We start from the raw sequence: 24,687 nt of genomic DNA, 5'->3' as shown, positions 1-24,687 counted from the left end.
CCAGCAGAGAGCTCTCGAGGCCGAACCAGCCCGCCTGGCGGTCTGTGAGTGGGCGGCCTGCGGCGAGGGGTGGGGCCACGGCGCTGACAGGCAGGCGGCCGGTCCCGCCCCTCTCGACCAGAGCGGCAGCGCCAGCGCTGGGGACAGCAGAAGTGAGTACGCGAGCGGCGCAGCAAGATCCCTGCTCGGACCCCGGACGGTGAGCGCACCCGGTGCCCCGAATCCGAGGCGGGCCCGCGGCAGGCCGCCAGATAACTGTACCCCCTAACTACCACCACTTGCGCCCTCCTGCCCCGGCCCGCCTCCCGGAGTTCTCCGGCTCCGAGCTCTCCAGCGCCCGGGATCCTCCTGGACCGGTCCGTCCAGATTGCCGCGGGACCGACCTGCCTGCATCCCCCAGCATCTACGGGCTCGGGCCGCCGCCTCGGTCCCGGAGCCGCCCGCCTGGATTGCACCCTCTTCTTGCCCGGACCTCCTGGGACCGTACGCGAGCGTTCCTCGGAGCCCGCGGAGCGGACCCTCCCCCAGGTGCCCCCAGCCCCGCCGGCGCGGCCCGGCGCGGCCCGGCTCGGCTCCTGGAGCCCTCCCCGGCCATGGCCCGAGCCCGCCCGCCGCCGCCGCCGCCGCCGCCGCCGCCGGGGCTCCTGCCGCTGCTCCCTCCGCTGCTGCTGCTCCCGCTGCTGCTGCCCGCCGGCTGCCGGGCGCTGGAAGGTGAGCGGCGTCGGGGGGTGCGTCCAAGGCTTACGGCGCCCGGGGTCGCCCGCGCTTGGGCCAGAGTGGACCCACGGTGTGGGTCAGATGAAGGCTGGGCGCACGTCGGAGGAGGCTCCGTCACCCGCGCCGCTCCGGGGGCCGGAGGATGGGTGGGGAGGACGCCCCCGGAGCTGCCTTGGAGGCTCCAGCTGGCTCCGAGGCCCGCGGTCGGCGAGTTGTGGACCGCAGGCGGCTTGACTGGGGTGGAGCGTCCCCGAAAGTCACGGCCCAGCTGCGAGCTCTTGCGGGCGAACTCCGCACTCGCCGCAGAGAAGAGGGGCCCTCGGCGGCCGCGGGAGGCGAAGAAGTGGGGGCGACCCACCAGGCGAGGCCGGGCCTCTGAGACCGCCGCGGGGTTGTGGCGGGTGGGGGCCAAGCGGACTCCCAGGTTGGGGGGCGGCGTTGTTTCGGAACCCGTTGGAGTTGAGCGAGAGGTGTGAGTGCGTACACCCCTTTGTCAGGGGATGACTGCGGGGGTGGAGAGGCGGGGGCCTGTTATTGTTTATGGTTTATGGAGCGCCAGTTACACACGAGGTGCAGTGTGCAGTGGCCATCCACACGGCTATGCGGCTCTCCCTCCGCCTTCTAGCAAGACATCCGAGCGCTTGGGTCTCCACTGAACCCCTGAAGTTCTGGGGTTTGCCCCATTAGCCGGTGGGAAAAGGATGAGTTTCTCAATAGACTGTGTGAACTATCCAGACGGTGCTGATGCTGAGGGGGTAGCTCCAACTTCCAGATGACTGTATTTGGGTGAACAGGATGCTGTTGGCCCTGGTGGGAGAGCTCACACATAGGCCACTTGACACAAGCCTTGGGGACACAGAGCCACTGACGCTGGTCATACAGGATAGGCACACACACAGAGTTTCCAAAAATTTTGGAGCCATTAAATGAGGGAAGAAAAAAACCTTCCTTAATGTGGAGGGAAGAACCCACAGAAATTTGGGGGAAACTGGAGCACTTATTTTTGGTATCTTTAACAACAGATCTAGTCACTTTCTTAGTACAGGAACAAAAATATGAATTCTGTGTAAGTTGGTCTGTTCGTATGTTCACAGTAACCGTAAGGGTTGGAAGGAAAAAAGAACACAGTTCCGAAAGAAAGGCATCTTCTGGTGCTGATTTTCTTTAGGGGAAAAACGTTCCTATGAGCCCCCACCCCCTTTTAGCTCTGAGCCCACTGGTGCTGACCGACCAATTCACACGGGTGGACACATGCAAATGCAAGCAGACACAGTGAGGTCGCGCCCACATGTGTGTGATAGGATCTCAGGCGTGAGAAACCGGTGTGGGGCTTTGTTGTTGATTGCCTCAAGGGTGTGAGCCAGGGAGCCTGTTGGAGTTCCCAGGTCTGTGTCTCTGTGTCTTAGCCCAGGAGAGGTGACACAGACACACACACTTAGGGGCTGTGTGTGCCAGGAGCAGGGCCCGTGTTGTCAGGTGTGGTGGGTGCTTGTGCTGACAGTGGGGTGGAGGGGGTGTGGTTTGGGTCAGGTGCGCAAGGGCTACCTGAAGAGGCTCAGTCCTTCCTCCATTCCTCTTTCCCTCCCCCTTCCCCCCCTTTTCACCCCTCACAACCAGCTAGACCCTCAGAGGCAGGCCGTGGCTGGGAACTGGCATCCGGGCCTCCAAGCCAAAGAGCCGAGGGGCTGACCAGGAGGCAGAGAACTGATGAACAGCAGCAGCACAGGAAAGAGAGGGCAGCACGGCCACTGCCCCAGCCGTGTTCCCCCTCCCCGCTCAGCTGTGAAGTGGGATCCGGGACTACTCCCTGGCTAGGTGGGAGGTGGCTAGGAGGCCAGGCCAGTGTGGGGTGCCCCTAGAAAGTAGCAGTGCCTTGGTGTGTGGCTTTTACCTGTTCCCTCACTTTCGCCATACCTCAGACCTTAGGGTTTTCAGTGTGTGTGCGGGACTACGCAAAGAGAAAGAGAGATGCTTCAGGGCTCAGACCCACACTCGGAGGTGTGCCTACCCACCCCTCTGTCCTCCCTCACTGTGACATGGGATAGTGATAGTACCCACTATCCCTGGAGTGGGTATGGACTGAGTCCATAACGTGTTGTGGGGTGCTTAGCACACAGCCATTATTATTCGGGGATTAACTATTATTATTCTAGGATCTGCTCCATGAGGAGGGGCAGAAATGAAACTGGTGTGTGCCTTACCTGCTGGAGGGAGTTTAGAGGAAGGAGTGATGGGGGCAGGAAGGTTGGTCTGGGGAGAAAGTTGTCTCCCCACCTCCATCTCTCTTCAGCTCTGGGAGGGATGGGATGGGATGGGAAGAGAGCTAGGTCGGGGACAGCCGTCCCTGTGTCCCGCCCATCCCCCAGCCCTGTCTAGAGCTGGAAGGGTGAGATGGGGAGACTTGGTGGTCCTGGGCTATGGCCAGCGGGGAGGGTTAGGTGGGTCCCTCCCCACTCCTAAGCTTTATGGGCAGGGTATCTAGCCTCTGCTCCAGCTTTCCATTTGGCTTTGCCAGGATTTGGTTTGCCCGGGGCCTAGGGGGAGCCTTTTGGCTCTCTGAGTTATATTTAGGCCCGGTGTCCTGAGCTGTGGGTGCTGTGTCCTCATGGCTCCATTGGTTAGGTACTGTCTGGCACCTGGTTGTTCTGCCTCCCTACACACTTGGGGTCCACCAGGACTGCATCCAAGGACCTCATCGGTTTTACCTGAGGATAGAACCAGGGTCCTTGCCCCCTCTCCTTGGTTAAAGAAACACCCCTCCCCTTGCCCTCTGATTGCTTACCTCCCCCCTAAACACAACACAAACTGCCCTCAGATTTACCCTCAGTCATAGGGAAACAGGGCCATCCTGTTGCTCACTCTCCTTTTGAGTAATGTTTCCCAGTGCCCCGAGCCAAGATCATTCTCCCCTTCAGTACCGAAAACCGGAAGGTGAACAGACCAGGAAGGTGAGCAGACCCAGAACGGGCATGAGAGGAGGAAGGGTGTCTGAGCGTTAGGGTACTTAATACCCCAGATAGGATGGAGAAGTCTGCTGAGAGCCAACCCTTTTGAGAAAAGAGAAACCATTCCCAGATGTGAGAGGTGGGGACGGGACAGCCCCCCTCCCAGCCAGGCTGTGTTAGCTGAGTAGCCACTGCAGTGCGCCTGGTCCCCGGGTGGCAAGAGGCAGTGTGTGAACCCCTCCCTCCGTCAGAGGCAGCAGCAGTGGTCCCTGAGGAGGTGCCAGCTGAGAGGGGTCAACAGTCCTGGCATTTCTGTGGTTTCTTACTTATAGAGTTGCCTCTGGTGCCCCCCACCCCATCCCTGTTTGTCATGAGCTGGCACTTAAGAGCTGCCACTGAAGGACAGCGGCAGGTATTCGGGGGAACCAGTTTGCTCGTCACTGCCTTCCCTTTAGCCAGAACTGCTGCCACCGCCGTCTCTGTGGCCTCAGCGGCTTGGAGCTAAAGCCTAAGCTGCCGTGGGCAAGGCCTCCGCCACCCGGCCTTACACTAATTAAACAGCATGAAGAGGCTGAATCACCAGGCCTGCATAGTTTGAAAATTGTAGCCCTGCCTGTTGTGCTGAGTCAAACTGGTTTGTCGGGATTGGGCAGCTGGGGAGGTTGGGGGGGGGGGGGACGGGACAGATGAGACTGGGTACAGCTGGGTACCCGATGGGGTGAGAGAGGCCCCCTACCCCAAGGGCTGCCCTGGCCCTGGATCTCCTATCACCTCCTGCCCCCAGACTCCTGGCCAGGCTTGCTGTGGCTGGGATCCCAGGGAAGGGCTCAAAGGCCTCACAGAAGGGCTAGCTGTCCATCCATCCTGGCTGGCTGGCTGGCTGGCAAGGCGGGGACTGGGGCGGGGGGCATGGGTGAACACTGAGGCATCTGGGCTCCTTGCTCTGTGCTTTTTCCTCCCTTCTCCCTTTCAGGTTTATTTAATTATAAATCCCCACGATCTGAGGGGAAGAATGGAAAACAAAATGTGTTCTCTGTTTTGAGATGTTCCCCTCCCCTGCATCCCAGATTTGAAGGCCAAGGGGCCATGAGCGGGGAAGGGAGAGGCGGCCCTGGGGTGAGTTAGGCTCTTCTAGGTCCCATAGCAGGAGCACCCCAAGTCCCCTTCCTCCACAGGCTGACCACCCTGATTGTGCAGGTTGGTACATGCTTATATACACACTGACACAAAGGGTAGGGACAGGATGGAAGAAGACTGGACAGATCCCTTGGGTTGGTTGCCTGAGGTGGGAATCCCAGCAAGGAGAAGGGGGACCACCTCAGGGCTGGCATGGGGTTTTCTCTCTCTCTTTGCAGCCAGGGCTTTGCACCTTCTTGTCCAGACTCTACTCCTCTGTCCACTTACACCTGCACACTGTGCTGGCCCAGCCCAGAAGCGTGACCTTCTGTGTCACCTCAAAGTCCCTGATCTGGAGCTTGGGCTTTATGCTTTTGTCTCTGGAGGTTTTTTGTTTTTTTTTTTTTTTTTTTTTTTTTTTGTTTTTTTTTTTTTTTTTTATTTCCCGGGTCTCACTGACACGGAACAGTGTGCTCTGAATGACCTGGAACCTGGGGTGCTGTGGGGTCTGGCAGCTCCATAAAGCTGTGTGTACTTGGCCCTTCACCAGGGCAGTGGCAGGCTCCCAGCTGGTGCCTCTGCACCAGGGCCACCCAATGAGGTCTTCAGACATAGTCTGGGTGCCCATTATATTCTCCTCTTGCTGGGTGCCCAACTTGTGTGTGGAAGTATTGCCTGAAGCTCCTGGGGCTATGTCTCTTCATGATGCCACCCCCTCCCTAAGGGCTCAGTGCTGGGGTCAGTGCCATTGTACTGGCAGGGAAATGGCCTGCTGCTTGGACAGGGGCTGTCCCTGGGGAGGCCACACCCACCCACACCCAAAATCATCTTCATGTCCCTGCCCCACCCCCAGCCTCGTGACCAGTGACTGCTTCGGCCTGGGCCAGGGCCCCAGGAAACAGGTCTGGGGCTTGCTTCTTCCCCGCACCTCTGGCCAAGACTGGCCTAGCACCTCCGCTTTCTTAGCAGACACTGCCCCTCTCCTAGCCCTACCTCCACCCCACCTGAAGACTCCTCTCATGGAAAGAACATGCTTGCAGTGTGTGTGTGTGTGTGTGTGTGTGTGTGTGTGTGTGTGCGCGCGCGCGCACATGTGTGTGTGTGCTGCACGTGCATGGAGGATGCACCTCTGAGGCTCTATACAAACGGTAGGTGTTGATATTTGTACTGCGTCTGCAGGCTCCTGTGGCCTGTTTCAGTGCAAATGGGCACCAGCGTGTGCAGCTGATGCTAGTTGTGTGTGACTGCATAAGAGCACGTCACTGAGTCTGGTGTTTGTGGTTGCACTTGACCACACTCAAGACTGTGACTTGTGGCCGGCAGTCGTGTGCAGTTGGGTGTGTAAGGAGAATGTACTATTGAGTGTGCGTGCCCTCCGTCTCTGGAAATCTGCACATATGAAGACTGTAAGAGTGAGTTTTTGCCTAAGGCAAGCCAGATCTGTGTGTAGGAAAGACTCATTGTGTGCGAATGCCTAAGGAAGGCTAATCTATTTGCACCATATGCATCTGTGTGTCTGAAAAAGGCCGAGGCCGTGTATGAAGCGGCGTGTATGTTTGTGGGCGGCTGTGGCTTTGTGTGTTTGTGTCCACCATATGTGTTGACTTGCCATTCTTTGGCCCCAGTGGCAGAGAATGAGCCCAGGCACTGAGGACTGGGTAATGTTCGTGCGTGTGTGTATTTGTGCACAGGCAGGAGCCGCACAGCTGCCGCCACGTGGCTGTGCTCCGTGGCCCTGTGGAAACCTGAAAGGGGTGCGGCTTCACTTCTGAGCACTGAAGCCCCAGTCTCAGAACGCCCCCAAGCCTGCTGTCCCCTTCCCTTTTCGGTTTTGAGGGGCTGGTGGGGGTTTCCAGCCTGATGGAGCCCCGTATCTGAGAATGGCTGCCCTGTCCGCGTTCTGGCTTCCCTCCGGCAGCCACATGGGGGGCAGAGGAGGATGGGGGTGCGGTCGCCAGCTGGGGAGTTTGGCGACTGCTCACTCAGTCCTCTTTTGTCCTTACCCCATGCATCTCATATCCTTTACCTCAGCGTGTGTACATGCACATGCACGCGGGGCACACACATAGCAGAGAAAAGGTGGGCTCTGTTGGGTTGGGCCTGTCCTTCCCAATGCCGCAGACAGATGGATTCTGGGACCTCCTCCATGCCCTTCCTGAGGCTGGGACACAGGCACCTCAGGGTCTCCCTCTTGCTGAAGGGGAGCAGGCCCCTCCCCTCCCCCAGAGAGTAAGCCCCCTCCCCACCAGGGTGACCGGAGCCCTTCCTCAGGCACACATGACTCGAAATCCAAGTCCTCTCCTCATTAATGGGAAAAATGTGCCGAGATTGAGCGATGGCCAAGGCTGAGCGATGGCCAAGGGCCGATCCCCGCCCCCTCCCTCTCCCTCTCCCGCTCCCCAGAAATTAAACAGAAATGAAGAGCCTCCCTCCACCCCTGCCTCCCCCCACCCCTCCCCCTCCCCACCGTCCCCTCCCTCCTCTCAGAGCCAGCACAGGGCTTGTTTTAAACTGTGGAGGAATCTGGCTGGAGGGGGGAGGGGGCTGAATATTTGGGTTTAAACAGTTCCAGATGGGTTTGGCACAGGCTGAGCAGAAGGAAGTGAGGGAGAGGGAGGAGGGAGGCAACTCGAGGGAGCGGTGGGAGCCCCTGCCTGCTCGGGCGGGCGGGTGGCGGGCAGCGGGCAGACAAGCAGGCGGACTGGCTGGCTGGCTGGCTGGCTTGAGGGGGGAGGGGGCGCACTTGGCTCCACTGGCTCCAGGGACAGGAATACTCTGGGCTGCTGTCTGGAGAAGAGGCCACTTGGCAACCTCGCTCTCTATCTCTGTCTCTTTGGGCCTCCCTGTCTCTCCACCTCACTGTCCTCAGCTGGCCACCCCACTGTCTGGTCCTAGCCAGCCGGCTCTATCCAGATCCGAGCCTCTCGCCATCCACCTCAGCAAGGCCCCTGCTCCACTGCCTCTCTCCCCTCCTGTTTCTGGGCCCCTGCTTCTGCCCATCTCTCCTTCCCTCCCCTACCCCCCTGCCAAATGTCTGTGTCTGTCTGTCTGTCTGCCAGAAGGGCCCATCAGGCCACCGACGATGAGGCTGGGAGAGCTCACCCTGCAGCCAGGCCCTCCAGGGACCGGCCTCCTCTGGTGGAAGACGAGGGAGCCTCACTCCCCCTGTGTCTAACATGAGGGTCTGGGGCCACAGCTGCCTCATGCACCATCCTCAGCTCAGACCCAGACCGCGGGAAACCAGTGCCGGCCGCAAGCCTGGAACCTGTGGGGTTCGGGGCTTTCTCCTCCTGGGCAGCCCTGACCTGCCCCCTCCAGCTCAGGGCAGAGGGGAGGACTGCTGGCCGCCCTGTCTCCCAGGCTAGAACGAAGGAGTTGGCATCTTTCCTCTCAGAGAGCCAGAATCCAGAACCCGATTCCTAGGGGAGTGAGTTTATGTTGGAAACCTAAATGGGCCCCCCCTTTGGCTGAGCAGGGGGAGACAGATAAGTAGTGGAAGCTTGGAACAGGATCGGTGCTGTGACAAAGCCCCTGGTCCTGGATGCACAGAGGAAGGCATCTAACCTTGATTTGGGGGTCCAGGGAAGGCTTCCTGGAGGAGGTGACAGTTTGAGCAGGATTTAAAGGATACATAGGAGCTTTCTCGGCTTTCTCTATTCCTCCTTTCCCTGTTCTCCCCTTCACACTGCACTCAGAGTGCCCTGGTTAAGGGGTTAGTTGTGGAGTCAGACCTGCATTTGAGTGACATTTCACCCCAAGTCCTAGCAGTTTTGCCTCAGGCCACATAGAGACTTTATCTGGGCCTCAAGCGGTCTCACCTGTAAAAGAGGTGCACCCACAGCCCCTTTATTTATCTGAGGATCGTAGGAAGAACTGAACTAGCTTGCAGGGAGCTGGTCTGGGTCTTGCTGGCCCTCACCCCGCCCTCAAAGAGCATTCCTGCCCCATCCCCTAGAGGAGATTGAGTGGGAGGTTGGGTGGGAGCAGGCTCTGCTCCCGTCACTGCCCTCCCCTTCCCCTGGGCATGTGTGGCACTGGGCCTTTGTGTTGGGAATGGAGTCAGGGGAGGCCTGGGCAGCAGGGTCTGAAGCATAAGGTCCTTTGTTCCAGGATAAAGGGCCTGCCGCCCCTTTGTGTGGAGATTAGCAGTGCCTGTAGGTGTGTGAACTGGCCCCAGCTCTTGCCTGGGGTCAGCAGCAGACACCTGCCTCCCACTGGCCAACCCAACCTGACTTCTTTGGGTCTGTGACATTTCCGGAGATGGCTGCAGGGTCTTCTCCAGGGCAGGGTAGCCGAGAGGACTTGGGGGGGTGGGGTGGGATGGGGCGGTGCCTGCTGAGAATCATTCTCTGGTGTCCTGGCCTTTCCTGGACAGCCTCTTTCTCCCCATCCTGAGCGTGGCCTCTGACCTTTGTTCTTCTGTTGCTCCCCAGAGACCCTCATGGACACAAAATGGGTGACTTCTGAATTGGCATGGACATCTCATCCAGAAAGTGGGGTAAGCCTCCCCCACCATCTCCCCTCAGTGTTGGTTGCCAGTTAGGCCACTCCCTACTCCAGCCGCCATTCCCCTCGCCTCACCAGGGCCGGAGAAGGGCTGCCCCTGCCTATCAGGTTCACCTCCTTCGCCATTCCTATCCTCTGCTTCTGTCACCTTCCTTCTTTGCCTATGGGTGTTTCGCACCCTCTCAGCCTTCAGCCTGCCTGTGTCCCCCTCCCCATACACACCACCTTTGTCCCATTCTCCCTCTGCGCGCCCCTCAGCCTGCCTTTAGCCTACCCCCATCCCTTCCCTGCATGACTGCTCTTTGTGTGTCTTCTCCAACCATCTCCCTCCTTCCTGGGTCCCTGGGTAGGGCACTGGCTTGGGGACCAGAAACCTTGGTTCCAGATCTCTAACTTGCTTTGTGATTTTAGCAAGGCAGTTTACCTTTCTGGGCTTCCATTTCTTCACTGTTAAATTCCTGTAGTTCTGACATTTCTAAAATACCCTCATTAACCTCCCTAGGGGCACCTGGGTGGCTCAGTGGTTAAGCATCCGACTTCAGCTCAGGTCATGATCTCACAGTTCGTGAGTTCGAGCCCCGCGTCAGGCTCTGTGCCGACAGCTCAGAGCCTGGCGCCTGCTTCGGATTCTGTGTCTCCCTCTCTCTCTGCCCCTCCCTGCTTGTGCTCTCCCTCTCTCTCTCAAAAATAAATAAATAAACTTCAAGAACAAACAAAAACCTCCCTACGTGGCCTACACAACACAACTGCACTAAGCTCTGAAACGCTGGGGTGGGATGGAACCACAGGCCCTCATTCACCAGGCCAAACTGTGTGACCTTGGGCAAGTCTCTCCCTTTGAGGGTCTTGGCTTCCTCTTCTGGAGAGTGAGGACAACAGATGTCCCTTCTCATGGAGTTGTTGTGAAGGTTAAACGTGATTGTGATTGCCCTGTATTGGACACTGTTATAAATCCGTTATATATGTTAAACTGACTTGATTCCCCGCCACCTCGTTTACATCCAATCCCAGCCTCCTTTTACAGACAACGAAACGGAGGCGTAAAGATAACAAATATTATAGCTAATACTCCTGTAGTACTTACCAATCGCTCTGTTCTAAGTTCTTTATTCATTTAAACTCACTTATTCCTTATTCTCGCCATGTTGCTGATGGGAAAACGATGGTACAAGGAGGTTAAGTGACTTAACCCGTAGTCACACAACAAGAACTGGGATTGGAACCCATGTAGTCTGCGTGCTCAGCCACTACACCACAGAAGCATCTCTGTGAAGTGAATACAGATCTGGGCATGTGGTAAGCACCTGGCAAATGTTGGTGCTCATTCCGTCTTTTTCACTTGGTCTGTGCACAGTGGGAAGAGGTGAGTGGCTACGATGAGGCCATGAACCCCATCCGCACGTACCAGGTGTGTAACGTGCGAGAGTCGAGCCAGAACAACTGGCTCCGCACGGGGTTCATCTGGCGGCGAGACGTGCAGCGGGTCTACGTGGAGCTCAAGTTTACCGTGCGTGACTGCAACAGCATCCCCAACATCCCTGGCTCCTGTAAAGAGACCTTCAACCTCTTCTACTATGAGGCTGACAGCGATGTGGCCTCGGCTTCCTCCCCCTTCTGGATGGAGAACCCCTACGTGAAGGTGGACACCATTGCTCCCGATGAGAGCTTCTCGCGGCTTGATGCTGGCCGTGTCAACACCAAGGTGCGAAGCTTTGGGCCGCTCTCCAAGGCCGGTTTCTACTTGGCCTTCCAGGACCAAGGTGCCTGCATGTCGCTCATCTCTGTGCGTGCCTTCTACAAGAAGTGTGCATCCACCACCGCAGGCTTTGCCCTTTTTCCCGAGACCCTCACGGGGGCCGAGCCCACTTCTCTGGTCATCGCCCCTGGCACCTGCATCGCTAATGCCGTGGAGGTGTCAGTGCCACTCAAGCTCTACTGCAATGGCGATGGGGAATGGATGGTGCCTGTGGGAGCCTGCACCTGTGCCACCGGCCATGAGCCAGCTGCCAAGGAGTCCCAGTGCCGCCGTGAGTGGGGACTGGCCTGGGGGAGGAGGGGAGGACTTGGGCCAAAGCCACGTACTGCCTCCTACCTGCTACTTCCTACCTGCCAGTCAAGGAGGTCTGGCTTCAGGTCTGAGGCGGATGGAAGAAAGGGAAGAGGGGTATCAGGTGCATAGCATGTGGTGCAAGGGGGGAGATGAGCAAAAATGAGGAGACATACCAGAATAATAAGAGAAAGAATAGAACTCAAGACAGAGGTGGAGAAACATGGAGAATCCTTGATAAGGAGGCAGCTGGTCAGAGAGTCAGGAAGCCAGCAGAGATACCTGCTTTGTTTGGCCCCAAGTAGACACTTCACCCTGGAAGTACTAGATGATCCCCAGAGCTGTGGGGACAAGGGCTGTGGGTACCTCATGCTTGTCCCTTTTACCTTGAGGTCTCATTTCCTTGAGAGGCAGTATAGATAGCATAGCGGTCAGGGGCCCGGTCCCTGAAGTCTGAGTCCTCACTCTGTCAGTTAGCACCTGTGAGACCTTGAGCAAGTTACTTAACTCTTTGAACCTTGGTTTCTTCATGTGCAAGATGGGGACAATAATGATGATTGCTTTATAGACTTGTAGTGGGCTTAAGCAAGTCAATGCATGCGAAGCTCTTGGAACAGTACCTGGCACATGGTGACACAAGTGCCACGTAAGTGTCAGCCTTGGCTCTCAGGAGCCCTGGGATGCATGGGCGACAGGGATTGTCTTGTCCTTATTTCATACAGGAGGAGGTTAGGAGACTTGTCTGTGGTGGCTTGCCAAGACTCTTAAGACCTTACAGTGTCCTAGACTTCCAGCTATAAAACCCATTCACGAAGGGTTCTCATTTGAGTGTCATCACAGTCCTGTAAGGTAGATTCCAGTTATCTCCCCTATTTTGCTAATACGGAAACTGAGGCTCAGAGAACAATTGTACTCAAGGCATCATAGCTGGGAATGTGGGAGCTGGGGCCACAGCCTCGTCCATGCTCTACCATGCAGGACAAGATGCCAAGGGCTTTGTCTTCTAACCCCTCTGCCCTGGTGCTTGCAGCCTATAGCTCCGGGGGTGGGAGCTGGCTCTTAGCACAGCCCTAGGTATGAGGGGGCTGGCGGCCCAGCCTGGCTGGAAAACCCAGTGTTGGGTGTTGTCATGGCAAGGTGAATAGTGCCTTGCCCGGCCCCTCTCCACTTCTCTATGGGAACCTGCCCCAGACTTCCTCTTCCTAAGTGGAGAAAGGGGGTGGGGGTGATGAGCCTGACAGCCTGAAGAGGGGCTAACACTCTGCAGGTCCCTGACAGGAAATATATGCTGGTTCCCATAGCAACCAGCCTGGCCTGGCATCTGCCCCCTCCCCCACTGGCTCAAAAGAGCTTGGGTGGAATATCACCTTAGTGAGGGGAGATTAAACCCCAGAGAAGGGCATAGCCCCAACTCTGGGCATTCCATATTCTAGATGACCTCCCTAGAGGTAGTCATATAGGGATAGAGTGGCCACATGCTTTTGAGTGTCCGGGGCAGGCCTGGCTTATGCTCCTTATAACATGATTATTACTAGCGGCCCTTTTCACTCCCAAAATATTCCGATTTGAATAATAAATTATATGGCTGTCATAGATATGCGGAATCCCACAGCCCAGGTCCAGGGGCCCAAACATAGATGGCAGGAGAGGAAGCAGAGTCGAAGGGATGTTCAGGCACCCATCCCTGGGCTCACTTTGGGGCCAGGGATGCCCTTTGTGGATGCTTTGGGGCCTCTGAACTCCCGGTGACCCCAGCCTTCCTGCCTGCTGTCTTCTATTCTTACTCCTCTTCGGCCCCCACCCGTGCCCAAGGCAGAAGGGAGCTGCTGTCTGGCTCCTGGTGGGTGGGGAGAGAGACTGGTCCTGTGAGCGGGGCTGCTCTGGGTTGGCCACGAGGATCCTAGGAGTGATTTTCCTCCAGCTTCAAGGAGGGGCGGGAGCATCCTGGCAGAGTAGGGTGCTGCCGGCTTGCCAGTGGTCTCTTCCCCACCCCTCCTCTTCCTTCTCTCTCTCTTCCCTGCCTCGACAAGCCCAGGCTGCCCAGGTGATAGGCCTGACGTCTTCGCCCATGAGGCCCCAGGGTAGGGGTGGGGGGCCGGGGCGGGGAGGAATCCGCTGACGTGGGGTTTCCACAGGGCAAAAGGGCCTTTTGTAGCTGCACTGGAGTGAGGCAATCCCAGTGTGGCCCCCACAGTCTAGGAGGTAGAGGGGCCAAGTCCTGTGCTGGGGGAGGGCCAGATTCTCACGGCTCTGAAGAGCATGTCCCTCCTCTTCTCCCCCGCAGCCTGTCCCCCTGGGAGTTACAAGGCAAAGCAGGGAGAGGGGCCCTGCCTCCCCTGCCCCCCCAACAGCCGCACCACCTCGCCAGCTGCCAGCATCTGCACGTGCCACAATAACTTCTACCGTGCAGATTCGGACTCTGCAGACAGTGCCTGTACCAGTGAGTGAACTCCCGGCCTTGCTCTCTCCTGCCCAGGGCCTTCTGTCTAGGGGCCTAAACAGTTGCCATGCATATCCATTTTCCAGATAGGGAAACTGAGGCTTGGGGAGGTTAGACGTTGTGCTCAACATGGCACAGCTGGGAAGTGACTGGCCCTGAGCCAGAATCCAGGTCAGCTGGCTCAGCCTTTCCACCAACATTGAACAAATGCCTACTAGCTCCTAGCCAGGCATCAGGAGTCCCTGGGACTTCTAGTCCCTTGCTCCTTGCGCTGTGTAGAGCTGCCGTTCTCTTGGCCCAATGCTAACCGTTGGCCTCATATCCCTGGGGCAGCCTAGTGTCCTGCCTTCTCCCTGCTGCGGCCTTTGGTGCCAGCCATTGTGCCAGGCGGCCTGGAATGTGGCGGAAAATAAGATACAGTCACAGTCCTATAGGAGCTTGCCACCTGGTGGGAGAAGCACATGTGAAAACAGATAATGACCATATAATGTGTTAAGTGCTGGGCTGGAAGGATGCCCAGGAATTGTGTTACGGGAGTGCAGAGGACAGGAGGAGGAAGAATCAAGGAAGGCTTCCAAAAGGAGGTGGCACCTCAAGTTGGGCCTTAAAGGCTAACTACAGTCTTCCCAGCGAAGAAGTGTAGGAGAGATATTCTGCTTCTTAGAGCAGAGACCAAGGCAAGGAGGTGGGAAGCAGCTTGTAGTATGCAGGAACTCTGGGTAGAAGGGTGGTGCTGTGGCCCAAGCTCACTGCCCTCTCCCTCCACCTTCCCTCCAGCGGTGCCATCCCCTCCTCGGGGTGTGATCTCCAACGTGAATGAGACCTCGCTGATCCTTGAGTGGAGCGAACCCCGGGACCTGGGTGGCCGGGACGACCTCCTATACAACGTCATCTGCAAGAAGTGCCGTGGGGGCCCTGGGGCCACGGGTGCCTCAACCTGCTCTCGCTGTGATGACAATGTGGAGTTTGTGCCTCGGCAGCTGGGCCTGACAGAGCGCCGGGTCCACATCAGCCATCTGCTGGCCCACACGCGCTACACCTTTGAAGTGCAGGCAGTCAATGGCGTCTCGGGCAAGAGCCCTCTGCCCCCCCGCTATGCGGCTGTGAATATCACCACCAACCAGGCTGGTGAGGAGGGGACACGGGAGGGTAGGGCCTGGGTCATTTTCTCCCACACAGAGCTTAGGTTGCCCAGGGCTTGTCAGTGGACCACCAGGGGTCCCATGGGAACTGGGTCCTTGGGAAGGATGCCAGGGCCCAAGGAGCCCATTGTGAGCCCCCGCCCTGTCTCTTCCCATAGCCCCATCTGAAGTGCCTACTCTACATCTGCACAGCAGCTCAGGCAGCAGCCTGACCTTGTCCTGGGCACCCCCAGAGCGGCCCAACGGAGTCATCCTGGACTATGAGATGAAGTACTTTGAGAAGGTCAGAGCCCTGAGGGGCAGGAGGATGCCTTGGGGTGAGAAGATTACCCCCAGATAGGGTCAGGGGCCCTTGGGAGCCAGGTCTCAGGTACTGAGGCAGCCACAGGTAGGCCCAGGGCTGGTGGGGGCTGATGAGCCTCAGGACCCACTGAGGTGCCTCACTCCTCCTGGTGTTGCAGAGTGAGGGCATTGCCTCTACGGTGACCAGCCAGAAGAACTCCGTGCAGCTGGACGGGCTGCGGCCTGATGCCCGCTATGTGGTCCAGGTCCGTGCCCGCACCGTAGCTGGCTACGGGCAGTACAGCCGTCCTGCTGAGTTTGAGACCACAAGTGAGAGAGGTACGTAGCCCACTGCGCCTGCTCCCGCTCACCTAATACTTTCCATCCCCCCACTTACCAGTCCCCTCCTGGTCTCCAGGCTCTGGTGCCCAGCAGCTCCAGGAGCAGCTTCCCCTCATTGTGGGTTCTGCCACAGCTGGACTTGTCTTCGTGGTGGCTGTCGTGGTCATTGCGGTCGTCTGCCTCAGGTACTCTCAGGCCCGAGTTGCTCCCATGGGCTGGCAAGAGCTTCCCTTTGGCACCATAGAGCCCACATGCCACAGAGGCCCTTGGTGGGCCCAGGCTCTCCTTGCTGGCAAGGCCCTCTCTAGTTCACGCCCATGTCCTCCTACTGTCCCCTGCCTTTTCTCTGGCAGATCCCCTGGGGGACCAAGTCCACCAAGCCCCTTACCCGGAGACCCGGTGGCTGCTGTTACCACTGACTGTGGGACCAGACCCCGGGCCGTCCCCTGTGCACCCTGCCCCTCTTGTGAGCCCGAGGGTTCCCTGAACAAAGGGAGTTCTTGGACTTGTCTCAGGCCTCGCCTCCATCCTGCCCCCTCCAGGAAGCAGCGGCACAGCTCTGATTCGGAGTACACAGAGAAGCTACAGCAATACAGTGAGTTTGTCTCTTCACCCTGTTTCCTCCCCCGGCCCCCAACATTCCCTTGGTCCCTGCGGGGCTGGGAGATACCCTTTTCCCTGCCTGGGGTTTCGTCCATTGTACTTCTATCCCGGACAGCCCCTCCTGCTTCCACTCAAGGGCTGTTTCCTGAGCCCCTGCCTCACTCCTGCTAGCCCCAGAGATGAATGAGAAGTGACCCCTTTCCTCAAAGGCAGTTAATCCTATGAGAAAGACAAGAATCGTACACACAGGAAAAAAAGGAAAGAACAATTAAGTGTTAAGCTGGGTGTTCCTGTTACCAAGGACAGTAAGAGCTCAGAAAAGAGGAAGCCTTCCTGGAGGAGGTGGCCTTGGGCTGAGCTACGCCAGGCGGGTTGAGCAGGGTTTAGACAGGTGGGAGAGAGCGTTCCTGGCTAGAGGAGCCTCTGGAAGGCAGTGGGTGGGGTGGGGAGAGTGCCCGACTGTGGGGGCAGTGAGAAGACTGGTTTGACAGCTGCCAGGGAGCAAGGCTGGGTAGTTGTGGCCAGTCGTCAGAGGGTCGTGAAAGGCAGGCAGAGGAGTTTGGACTTGACTCCACCATAGGTAATCCGAAAGGCTCTCAAGCTTCGGAGTAATACAATGCGAGTATTGTTTTAGGAAGACAGGTATGCTGGATAGATTGGTGGGAAAAGTCCAGAGGCAGAGAGCCCAGCTGGGAGACTATTGCAAGAGTCTGAGTGTTGAAGGTCTGGATAAGGTCAGGGGCAGTGGGAATGAGGGGAAGAATGAATCTGAGAGAGGTTTTGACATGATGAGAGATGAGAGAGAAAGAAGATTAAGTTCCTCGGTGTCTAACTTTTATGGTCACTGATTCCCACGGAGGGGATGGTGGGGAGGGGCCCAAATGGGACTCCAGCAGAGAGGAATATGGAGCAGACTTAGTAGGGAGAGTGCAAAATGTGCTCCCATCAGGGTGAGAGCATGGGGCAGTACCCTGGGCCTGAGGGTGCAGCCTGAAGAGTTCCCTCACTGTCCCCAGCTCTAGCCCAAAGTCCCTCATGCCCACTTTTCTTTCCTCTAGTTGCTCCTGGAATGAAGGTTTATATTGACCCTTTTACCTACGAGGACCCTAATGAGGCGGTGCGGGAATTTGCCAAGGAAATCGATGTGTCCTGTGTCAAGATCGAGGAAGTGATTGGAGCTGGTGAGTCCCCCTGGGGCACAGTGGGGAGGAGAGGCTGGGGTTACCCTGGGGAGGGACCGGTATGCACTGGGGACAGGGCCAAACCCAGAAGCCACTTCCTACTTGTGCCCTTTGCCCTGCAGGGGAATTTGGGGAAGTCTGTCGGGGTCGCCTAAAACAGCCAGGCCGCAGGGAGGTGTTTGTGGCCATCAAGACGCTGAAGGTGGGCTACACGGAGAGGCAGCGGCGGGACTTCTTAAGTGAGGCCTCCATCATGGGTCAGTTTGACCACCCCAACATAATCCGGCTAGAGGGCGTGGTCACTAAAAGTCGGCCAGTCATGATTCTCACCGAGTTCATGGAGAATTGTGCCCTGGACTCCTTCCTCCGGGTAAGAGGCAGCTCTCTCAACTCCCTCCCCTCCCCCAGAGAGCTGGGTTGGGCAGACCACACCCTCCCACAAGGTTAGACAGACCCTACCCTCTTCAAGTCTGCAAATATTCACCGAGGTGGCATGGTGCAGGGAAGCAGCCAGGGCCTCAGAGCCAGAAAGACCAAAGTTCTCATCCTGACTCCGTCCGCTACTGCCTGTGTGACCTCAGGCTTTACTTAATCTCTCTGCGTTTGAGCTACCTTGTTTGTAAAATGAGAGTGGTCGGAGCTATTTGGATCCTCACTGGGGTTTCCTGGGATGTTGTATACACACAGTTGGGCACGCCCTGGGCCAGTAGGGAAGTGGTGGGCCCACCTGAGCCTGTGTGTTGCCTCTAGCTCAACGACGGACAGTTCACAGTCATCCAGCTGGTGGGCATGTTGCGGGGCATTGCCGCTGGCATGAAATACCTGTCCGAGATGAACTACGTGCACCGAGACCTGGCTGCCCGCAACATTCTTGTCAACAGCAACTTGGTCTGCAAAGTCTCAGACTTCGGCCTCTCCCGCTTCCTGGAGGATGATCCTTCTGATCCTACCTACACCAGCTCCCTGGTACAGGAAGCAGCTGGGAGGGAGACCGGGGGCGGGGCCAACCAGGCAGGGGCTCGGGGCTGGGGACCAGCCCCGAGTCATAGGGTGAAGGGCGTGTGCCCCCCCCACCAGGGCGGGAAGATCCCCATCCGCTGGACTGCCCCAGAGGCCATAGCCTATCGGAAGTTCACCTCTGCTAGTGATGTCTGGAGCTATGGAATCGTCATGTGGGAGGTCATGAGCTATGGAGAGCGACCCTACTGGGACATGAGCAACCAGGACGTGAGTGGGGCCAGCCAGAGTGGTCAGGTGGGTGGGAGCCCTTGTGGGGCAAAACGGCGGCTCACTCCAGGTTTCCCTATTCTCTGTTCAGGTCATCAATGCTGTAGAGCAGGATTACCGGCTGCCCCCACCCATGGACTGCCCCACGGCACTGCACCAGCTCATGCTGGACTGCTGGGTACGGGACCGGAACCTCAGGCCCAAATTCTCCCAGATCGTCAACACCCTGGACAAACTCATCCGAAATGCTGCCAGCCTCAAGGTCATCGCCAGTGCCCAGTCTGGGTCAGTATTTCTGCCTCTTTTCCCACTCTGCTTTTGAGGCAGCAGTCCTACCCCTGCTTCCCTTGCCGTCAGGATTCACCAAGTCTCTCTGTTCTCCCCACAGCATGTCACAGCCCCTCCTAGACCGCACGGTCCCGGATTACACGACCTTCACGACAGTTGGTGACTGGCTAGATGCCATCAAGATGGGGCGGTACAAGGAGAGCTTTGTCAGCGCGGGGTTTGCATCCTTTGACCTGGTAGCTCAGATGACCGCAGAGTGAGTGTGCCTCGGATTTGGTGGGGTAGGGCAGGGGGACCTGTGCAGGGCCCAGAGTGGTGGGCAGGAGGGGAGGGACTGACCCTGCCCTTGGTCCATCTGCAGAGACCTGCTGCGGATTGGGGTCACCTTGGCTGGCCACCAGAAGAAGATCCTTAGCAGTATCCAGGACATGCGGCTGCAGATGAACCAGACACTGCCCGTGCAGGTCTGACACCTGACTCCCACGGGGTGGGTACTCCCCCAAGGACTGTGCAGGGACTCTGACCAGCCGGCTGGACTTTTGGACTTTTGGATGCCTGGCCTTAGGCTGTGGCCCAGAAGATGGAAGTTTGGGGAAGGCCCAAGCTGGGACTTCTCCTGCAAGCCTGTGCTCCCTCCCCAGGAAGTGTGTCCCAAACCTCTTCATATTGAAGATGGATTAGGAGAGGGGGTGATGACCCCTCCCCAAGCCCCTCAGGGCCCAGGCCTTCCTGCTCTCCAGTGGGGGATACCCACCACCTCATACTTCGCTGTTCTTCAGTGCTGAAGGTCCTGGCAGGGTCAGGTGGAGGATAAGCCTGGGTTCTATAGGGCCCAGCCCTGGCAGGGGTCTGGCCCCCCAGGTAGGCAGAGAGCAGTCCCTCCCTCAGGAACTGGAGGAGGGGACTCCAGGAATGGGGAAATGTGACACCCCATCCTGAAGCCAGCTGGCACCTCCAGTTTGCACAGGGACTTGTTCTGGGGGCTGAGGGCCCTGCCCCACCCCCGCCCTTGGTGCTGTCATAAAAGGGCAGGCAGGGGCAGGCTGAGGAGTAGCCCCTTGCCCCCCAGAGACTGACTCTCAGAGCCAGAGTTTGGGTGTGTATGTGAGTGTGTTTGTGTGTGTGTGTGTATGTGTGTGTGTGTGTGTGTGTGTGTGTGTGTGTGTGTCTGTGCATGCACGGACCTGCACAGAGAGCATGGGTGAGCGTGTAAAAGATTGGCCCTGTGCCCTGCAGTGGGGCCAGCTGGGCCGACAGCGGAATAAAGGCAATAAGATGATTCTCTTGCCCCTTCTCTTTGCACCTCCTGAGGCGGGATTCTCTCATGACCTCAGGTTCACAGTCCCTCAGCGCCAGCCCTCTTCAGAATTCTCTGGAGTCATTGGGAGACCAGTTTTGGGCCTAGCCAGGCTCACCTTCCCTTTTGTGCTTTGGCCTTATTGCATCTAACTTCTTGGAAGTGGGTGGTAACAGTAGAAAGCAAACTGCTCCTGAGTTTCTGCCTTCTCAGGCCCAGGTGTTCCTGGGGCCAGGGCAGATGCTGGAGTCCGCATGGTGTGACAGAGCCCTTTCACACCCATTGTCTTTGAGGGAGTGGAGGGTGGAAGGGGTTGGTCAGCTCCCAAGGTCACGTGGCCTTGGACAAAGGGCTCAAGAGGCCACTGGTGTTGAGATGCAGAGGCTAGCTCCTTTCAGCAAGCATCAGACCGGAAGTGTGGGTACTCTTTACTGAGCGCTTACTATGCTCCAGGCACTGGGCTAAAATGCTCCATTTATACATGGATCTTTATTTAATCTCACAACAACCAGCCAAGGAAGGAAGTATTTTTATCTCTTTTTTACAGAGGAGGAAAGGGAGAGGTTAAGTAACTTGCCCAAAGTCGCTGAGCCAGTAAGTGAATCCTGGGGCTGGGATTCCCACCCAGAGACTGCCTGCACACTTGAAAGGTTCAGAGGATAAATAACAAGAACCAGGGAGAGGATTAGGAAAACAGCTTCTGGAAATGTCAAAGGAGAAATTGTGGGGGGGCGGCGCTCAGAGGCCCCTTGGATGCAGAAACACACAAGTTGGAGGGAGGCAAGTGCAGTCGTTTTTCCCAGTGTCAGGAGGGACACTCTGGCAGTAAACCTCTGCAGGGCGTGGAACAGGTTTCCAAGGTACCCGCATTCCCTAAATCAGAGTCTTGGCTGGACCCGGTAGGGGGAGGGGCGTGGACAAAGCCCCGTAGATCTCCGGGTTCACGCGCCGCGGGCCCCACACATCTCCCGGACATTTCCTGGCAGGGCAGAGTTCTCAGTGGGGGAGGTAGTCCGGGGGTGGCGCTGCTGCGGACGGGGAGGCAAGGGGTAGCTACTTCCGGCGCAGGGAGACAGGCCCTCCGAGTCGGGCGGGCCAGCGAGCTGAGAGCAGGCTCAGGGGAGCCGGCGGCGGGCGGCTCGCAGTGCGGGCTTCCCGCCCGCTCCAGCCCCTCCGCCGCGCGCTCCCGCGCTCCGCTGCTCCCGCCGCGCCCGCTCCTTAGTATTCCCCCCACGGAGCCGAGCGCCGCGCTGCAGTGGCTGGTCCGGGGGAGGGGCGCCCCGTCAGGCTCTGTCCTCCGCGTCCCCGAGGGTCGGGAGGTGGGTGGGCACCGAGCTCCTCCGCGGAACCCTCCTTTCCTGGCAGGGGACTGCCTAGGGTGGGGGGTGACGGGGACGGTGCGCTCCCCTCCCGCCCCCCCAGGTCGCCTTGGACCCAGGCGCCAGAGCTGTCAACAGCGCGAGGTGTCTCGGGCGGCCAGGGGAGGGGACGCGGTGCGGAGTGGCGTCCTGCACACCCCGCGCCGCATTCCGGGACTGAGGGTACAGATAAAGGGGAGGGGCCCTCCAAGCGCCTGCTCAAGTGTCCACTTCCTGCTCCTGAGGCTCCGAGGTGAGGAAGGGCCCGTGGCTCATGTCTCCTGGACTGACTCCCTCAGCGCCCTACCCCTCACTTTAATAGTCTTAGCGGGAGCCTGGGATGGGGGCTCCACCCGGAGAGGTAAGATATCGCCCCCTACTGGGTCCGCAAGGAGGGCGGGATGGTGGACGTGGAGCGCCACCAGAGGAACTGGGGGCCAGGAGCCCTACAGAGAGGGCACTTGGTGTGTGCACCCCAGGCCGAAGATTTCTAGGGATGTCGAGGGACGTCTTGACTCCAGAAATCCGGGGTACGTAAGGCATTCTGTTGGATGTGCCCTATGCAGCTCACCGCACATACCTCCCTCCATGTGTGTTCAGATTTGTACTCCCTTGCATGCCCACCTCTCTCCTTTCACTTAACCACTGAAACAGCAGACAGGGACACCCTACGCTTACCCAAGCCATACCCACACCATGTGTCTAAGTCACGTCCTTTATTCAGGTTCACACGTCCTCTGTTATAAGACCCTCTGTCCCAACTACCCAACCTACAGGCCGCTAGAGCTTCCGTGACTGAGAAGAGGTGGGGGAAGGGATGCAAAGACCACAAAGCACTAAAGCCGACCCCTCCTTGAAGGCCCTGCTCTGGTGCATTCCTACCTGGGAGGCCTAACCCAGCTAACCTGTATCTCCCTGGGGGTTGGGTTGAGTCCTCAAGACCTCTGAGCAGTGATGCAGGGAGGGGTGGGGCGTGGTTAGGGGAGAGAAAGAATGAGGGTATTCAGGAGGGGTCTGTCTTTTCTGGGGACGGAAAAGGAATGAGAGGTAGTGCAGTCTTATTCTGCCCAGTCTTAGTTAATTACACACTCCTGGGGGCAGAAAATTAGATCTCCCAAGTTAGTGCTTAAAAAGGGAAGCCAGTGGAAGGAGGGAGTATTGAGGCTGGGGGAGAGGCACTCTGGCACACCTCTCTTATCCCATCTGCCCCAGAGGGGCAGTTGCAGCCCCAAATGACCTAAACTCAGAGTATGGACAGGTAGGGAAAGTAAACTGCTCTAAGCAGTGTCTCCCTCCAACAGGGGTGGCTCCAGGGAGAAGGACCTGGACAGCAGCCCTTAGATCTAAGCCTGAATGGCCAGACCCTGGATTAGAAACTGGAAATCTGGGGGGACTGGGGTAGTGCAGTGGGAAGGGCTGCAGATTTAAGAGTCTAGGCAGACCTGGGGTCAAGGCCCAGCTTCTTAGTCTGTGACCTTGGGCAGGTTGACTTCTCTGTGCCTCAATGCTCTCATCTGTAAAAAGGTGTAGTAATCATTCCTACTTCATGAGACTGTTACAAACATTAAGTCGGTTAATGAATGTAAAGTATGTGCCAAGATCATAGGAAGTACTCAAAAATTGCAGCTAATATTTTTATTAGTATGAAGTGTAAATAACTTATAGGAAAAGATAGGAAAATGCTGAATAGTGCTTGACGCATAGCAGGAGCTGAATAAACCAAGGCACTTGGGGAAATCCACCATCCCCTTTCCATGCACAGGGTGCTAGACATTTTCCTGCAGGCCTAGCCCAGGCCCTGGCCCACTTCCTGGGATAGGACTGTTGGGGCTTGGGTGGTTTGAAGGCAACAAGGGTGCAAAAGTCCATTAAGAGGTAGAGAATCCAGCAAGTTGTGGAGGGAATGTGGTTTCTGCATCTATCCCCTTAGCATACTGATCTGGGATCTGGCTTAGAGTGGGGGACTCCTCCCCAATATTCACTCATTCTTCAGGTGAAGTTTACTGGATGTCTACTATGTGCCAGGTGCTTTGCTGGGCACTAGGAATTTGTGATGAGCAAAAATAGAGATAGCCACTGCTTTAAAGAACTCAGTCTAATAGGAACATGGATGTTATTCACATAGTCATACCAAGAAATGTATAAAATTACAAGTCAAGGTAAATGTTAATGGATGTGGGACCAAATCACAGCTCTAGAGACCTGAGCTAGTCTTGGGCAAGGCTGAGGGTCCTTTAACCAGTTATCTGGTGCCCAGGAGAGGGAGCTGGGGCCCCCATTGCCCTCCAAGTCCTTTTAACCTTTTGGTATCTGACCCTGAGCATATCTTCATTCACTCCCTCCCTCACTCATTCATTTATTCAGTTGGACCCTTCTGTATGCCAGTCCCAGTGTATGGAGTTGGGGATACAGAGGTGAACCAGCTATAGCTCCTATTCCTTGGAGGTGCACACAGCTCAGAGGGGATCACTGATAGATAAATCCGCTGACGCAATGTGGTACAGTAAGTGCTGCAGCTAGGTAAGCACCAGGAACTGTAAGGAAGGGACTCAGGCTGGGAATTCTGTCAAAGAAGGGTGCTTGAAAAGGGGACCTAAATTAAGCCTTAGAGGCTATTAGCAGTTAGCAGGAAGGGAGAAGGAAACAGTCTGTGCAAAAGTCTTGGGGCTTGTACGAGCAGGGCAGTCTAGGGGCACGGAGACCATTCTAACTCAGAGGATGAGGAAGAAACAGGGTCGTAGACATATGCCATTGACTAAGCCTTCCCTTCCTCATAATTCATCCCCAGCTCAGCCATTTACTTCTCATAGCCCAGAGGGCCGGTCGTGGGCACCTGGTCCCAGCAGTTCTACAGCTCTGCAGTGTTCCGTGGGCACCCTATCTGTCACCACTTCTGTAGCCCTCTGCTCTACCTCTTCCCTGCCTCAAGGCACATTTGTCCACAGGCATTTCTGAGTACGTGTGATGCGTTCTATCCCCATTTCTACAGAAGAGCTCAGAAAGATTACATGGGTTGCCCGAGGTCCCAGAGCCAGTCAACGGCAAAGCCAAGATCTGAATTGGATCTAACCTATCCACTATTCTGGGTTCTTCCCACTCTAGCAGGATACCTTGGAAGAGGGCCCAGGGGAACCTAGAAGTGCTGCACACCTCTATGGCACACCCAGGCCCTTCCTGGGTCACTTCAAATTGACAC

General features: G+C 57.2%; 1 protein-coding gene across 4 annotated transcripts; it reads left to right on the top strand.

The window, feature by feature from the left end:
• The first annotated feature begins 17 nt into the window (after positions 1-17).
• EPHB3 (EPH receptor B3) lies at positions 18-20,115 on the top strand. 4 transcript variants are annotated; one of them, XM_045037186.1, is made up of 16 exons: positions 18-711; positions 9,212-9,276; positions 10,639-11,311; positions 13,616-13,771; positions 14,549-14,899; positions 15,072-15,196; positions 15,375-15,534; positions 15,614-15,722; positions 16,053-16,132; positions 17,199-17,321; positions 17,444-17,691; positions 18,072-18,287; positions 18,378-18,548; positions 18,640-18,833; positions 18,937-19,092; positions 19,198-20,115. In XM_045037186.1, the coding sequence occupies exons 1-16, from the start codon at positions 594-596 to the stop codon at positions 19,304-19,306; spliced, it is 3,054 nt and encodes a 1,017-aa protein (XP_044893121.1). In that variant the 5' UTR covers positions 18-593; the 3' UTR covers positions 19,307-20,115. The 4 variants fall into 4 exon arrangements, with proteins under 4 accessions (XP_044893121.1, XP_023116098.2, XP_044893122.1 ...); XM_023260330.2 differs by having other exon boundaries at positions 28-711; positions 16,080-16,132; XM_045037187.1 differs by having other exon boundaries at positions 28-711; positions 18,399-18,548.
• Positions 20,116-24,687: the final 4,572 nt, after the last annotated feature.

Source organism: Felis catus, chromosome C2 (genome assembly GCF_018350175.1).
Source record: "Felis catus isolate Fca126 chromosome C2, F.catus_Fca126_mat1.0, whole genome shotgun sequence".
Taxonomy (NCBI): domain Eukaryota; kingdom Metazoa; phylum Chordata; class Mammalia; order Carnivora; family Felidae; genus Felis; species Felis catus.
The sequence above is the reverse complement of the archived record's forward strand: the minus strand, read 5'-3'. Positions and strand labels throughout refer to the sequence as shown.